At 71.4% G+C, this 3,863-nt stretch overlaps 1 protein-coding gene across 1 annotated transcript; it reads right to left on the reverse strand.

Moving 5' to 3' along the window:
* Positions 1-1,363: 1,363 nt before the first annotated feature.
* ATOH1 (atonal bHLH transcription factor 1) lies at positions 1,364-3,199 on the reverse strand. Its single transcript, XM_040582395.1, is given in 2 exon segments — positions 1,364-3,062; positions 3,064-3,199. Coding segments are annotated over 2 exon segments (885 nt in total). The 5' UTR covers positions 3,127-3,199; the 3' UTR covers positions 1,364-2,240.
* Between the last annotated feature and the right edge of the window lie 664 nt (positions 3,200-3,863).

The following is a 3,863-nucleotide window of genomic DNA, read 5'->3' on the forward strand; positions in this document are numbered from 1 at the left end:
GCGCTTTTCAACCCCGTTGCGTGACCGCGGCCGCCGGCGGGGCCGAGGGAGGGTCCCGCACCCCTCCAACGGGCGGCCGCCCCGCCGGCACCCCCGGGTCCCCGCCGCGGGGTGCTGTCCCCGGCCACGGCGGCAGCCGCGTCGCCCGCGCCGGGCGCGTACCCCGAACGCAACAAATAACCAAAGCGACACCCCCAGTTCCCCCACCCAGCTCCCCCCGCAAACCGGCGGTGTTTTGCTCCGCGCATCACTGCCGCGCCGGGAGCCCACGCGTGCTCCCTGGGAAGCGAGGCGGGCTCCCAAAGCCCAGAAACAAATGCCGTAAAGCGCAGGTGAGCCACCCCGCCATTCCCGGCGGTTTTTAGGAAGGCAAGTGCCCCCAGCCATGAACTTTTCACCTTGCTGGACCGTAGCCCGCCTGGGCAGGTGACCGCGGGGCTGCGGCGGGCAGGGCAGGGCGGCAGCCCGGGGTTATCGGCGGGGCAGGTGCCCTGTTGCTGCAGGCGAAAGCGACACTCGTACAGGCTCCGTTCCCGCGAGGGCCGCTCGGTCCCGGCTGCGCCTGGTTAACTGATCGCCCTTTAGGCACACACCCCTCCCCAGGTGTCACCTGCTGAACCCAGCGGGACCCCGGCACCGGCATGGCTCCGGTTTAGCCCCGGGTCTGGTGTCACGGGCAGGCCGGGCATCAGCGCTCCCCCACCCCCGGGTTTAACCTGAGCCCAGGGGCCCCATCCTGCATCCTGCTCCCCCGGCCACCTGCCGCGCCGCTCGCGTGTCCCCAGAACCCCGTCGGCTTCCCCCGCCCGCTCCCGGCCCCCGCCGCACGCCTTACGGCTCCCCCTGAGGCTGTGGGGGGGGGACCCGCTCGCGCCCCCGACCCGGGGCGAGGGGAGGGGGGAGAGAAGGGAGCGGGAAGGGAGCCATGTGACCGGAGCGGTGGTGCGGGGACAGGCGGGCGCGAGCCGCGCGAAGCCCCGCACCACGCACTTGTCGCAATTCCCCCGGCTCAGCCGGGAACGGCGGGACGGCGGCGGGGCCCGATCCCGGCCATTCGCAGCCCCGCGCCCCCTGGGGCACTCACGGCCCGGCCTCCCCGGGCTGTCCCGCTCATCCTCCGCCGCCGGTGCTGACAGCATCCCGGCCCGGGGCGTGCGAGGAGAACTAAACCCCGACCGCGATTTCAGGCTGTGTTTGATTTTTGTTTTGTTTTGGGATTTTTCCCCCACTTTTATTTGATCTCAAAAAAATTGTTAAAATTAAAATACATAAAACAATGGCAGCTGGCTTTGCTAGAATTAAAATAAACGATTCTTGTCGTAGAAAAGCTTTTTTTAAAAAAAAAAAAAAGAGAAGCAGAAATAGTAGCAAACACTCCATAATAAATACGCTTCCTATTACCACAAAAGCAAAATAAAACGGACATAAAAGTTTGACACGACAAAACTGTTTTCGTTTTTACGAGAGCATTAGGATTAAGTGGCTTAATTAAGTATTGGTCTCCAATTGGCAGTTAGTAGCTTTCCTCTTGAAACCGCATCTCCAGCCGCTGATAAAGTGCTTGCGCCAAGTTTCCCCCCGCAAAAGACGCCGACATGGTGCGCTAAGGAAAATCCACCTTTTCTCCGCTATTCACAGGACAAGTCGGTGCGTTATTTACTTCGTGTGTGTCTGTGTGTGTGTGTGTGTGTGTGTGTGTTTCCATAGCAATACGGCCCAGGACAGCAGTGTCCTGGAAGACGCGGGTGGCAGCGCGGGTGGACGTCCGGGTGGGGAGGGCGCCGGCGGGACCCCCGCCCGCCCGCCGGGCAGCAGCAGCAGTAACAGCAGCAGCAGCAGCAGCAGCGGGGCCAGACTTTCTCCTGGTGCATCACCTGCTCGCCGGCGGCGCAAGCCAGGCTCCGCGCTGCAAGGTGGCGTATTGGCAGGAGGGAACGGCAACGACTTCTAGGCAAAATAAACTTTTAAAGTGGTAACTAAAGATGGAGAAGAAAAAACAAAAACAAAACCCCAAGCAACCCTGACAGATGGGGCGGGTAGAGTCATTCGCTAACAGCCGTTCCCCTGGACAAACGCAGGAGCTGCCGGGGGTGGGAAGAGAGAGGGGGCGGATTGCGGGGCGACCGAGAGGAGCCGATGCCATCCGAGACGGCACCGCGGCCGCCTGGTCACCCCGCGGCGGAGTCCGTGCTCCGAGGGGCGGCCGCGGCCCCGGGGGTGCTGGGGACGGCGCCCCCGCCCTAGCTGGCCTCGTCCGAGTCGCTGTAGTGGGAACGGGGCGAGAACTCCCCGTCGCTCCTGTGGGACCGGGGCGACGTTTTGCTCCTCTCCTGCGGCGGCTGCCCGGGCTGCGGCATGAGGAGGGCGGGGGAAGGGGCTCTCTGTCCCATCAGGGCGCCCTCCGCGAAGGCTGGGAAGTGCAGGGGGTCTAGCTGCACCGCGTAGCCCCCCGCGGCCGGCGGCTGGGGGAAGCGAGTCCTGCCGTGCCCGGGGGGCGAGGCTCTCGGCGGCCCCGGCGGCGGCGGCGGCGGCGGCCCCGGCGGCGGCCCGGCCCCGGCGGCGCAGGGCGGCTCGAAGGGAGCCCCGCGGTGCTCGGCCTTGCCGGGGGCGTCGGGGGGTGCGTCGGGGCTGTGCAGCAGCTCGGCCAGGGCGCTGATGTAGATCTGCGCCATCTGCAGCGTCTCGTACTTGGAGAGCTTCTTGTCGTTGTTGAAGGAGGGGATGACATTGCGCAGCTGGTCGAAGGCGTGGTTCAGCCCGTGCATCCGCCGCCGCTCCCGCGCGTTGGCCGCCAGCCGCCGCTGCTTCTGCACGCCGCTCACCTGCGCCCGCAGGCCGGGCCCGCCGCCGCCGCCCCGCGGCCGCCCGCCGCCCGCCGCCGCGCCCCGCGCCCCGCCGGGGCCGCTCCCGCCGCCCCGCGCCGCGCCGCCCTCCGCCGCCTCCTCCTCCTCGGCGGGCAGCAGGTAGCGGGGCGAGGCGGCGGGCAGGCGCGCGGCGCAGCACACGCCCAGCCAGCCCGGGGCGAAGCCGCAGCCGCCCGCCTCCGGCCCCGCCGCCCCCGGCCCCGGCCCCGCCGCCCCCCGGCTCCCGGCCGCCCTCGGCCCACGCGGCGCGCGGCAGGCTCATGGCTCTAGCGCGGGCGCCGCGCGCCCATGGGGGCAGGGCCGGGCCGGCTCGCGGCGTGCCAGCCCGCCTCGCGCGTGGCGGCCCGACGTCTCCGGTGTCGGCGGGCGCCGCGCCCCCCTTTAAGGAGCGGCACGCGCCGGGGTCCCCCCCCCCCGCTCCCCCCCTCCCTCCCTCGCGCCCCACCCCTCCCGCCGCCCGCCCTCCACTCGCGCCGGTCGCGTGTCGGCGCGGCCAATGGCGCGCGCGCGGGGGCCGGCGCGTGCGGGGAGCCAATGGCGCGCGGGGCGCGGCCCGCCCGGCGCGCGGCGCGGGGGAGCGGAGGTCGAGGATGAGGGGGGGGGGGGCGGGGGGGGGGCGAGCCGGGGCCGGCGGCACGCGCGGTCCCGCCCCGCCCCGTCCGGGCAGGCGCGCGCCTGGCGGCCACCCCGCGCGCGGCGGTGCGGGGCGGTGCCGGGGGGGAGCCCTGACAGCGGCGGCAGGCCCCGCCGACAGCGGGCACGGGCGTCCGTCGGCACCGAGCCCGGCCCCGCCGCTGGGGACACTCCGTCGCGCCCGCCGGGGGAACATCCACCTCCTGCCCCGCCGGGCCGCCGGCCGGCCCCGGGTTCCGTAACCGCCCGCCCCGCCGGGCACGGCGCCCTGCATGCCGCGCCCGGCGGCGGTGGCTGCCAGTCCGTCCGGCGCTCGCTGGCTGGCATCGGGCGCGACGACGCTGCCCGAGCCGGCGGTACGGACCC

The sequence above is a fragment of the Falco naumanni genome, chromosome 1, assembly GCF_017639655.2.
Source record: "Falco naumanni isolate bFalNau1 chromosome 1, bFalNau1.pat, whole genome shotgun sequence".
NCBI lineage: Eukaryota > Metazoa > Chordata > Aves > Falconiformes > Falconidae > Falco > Falco naumanni.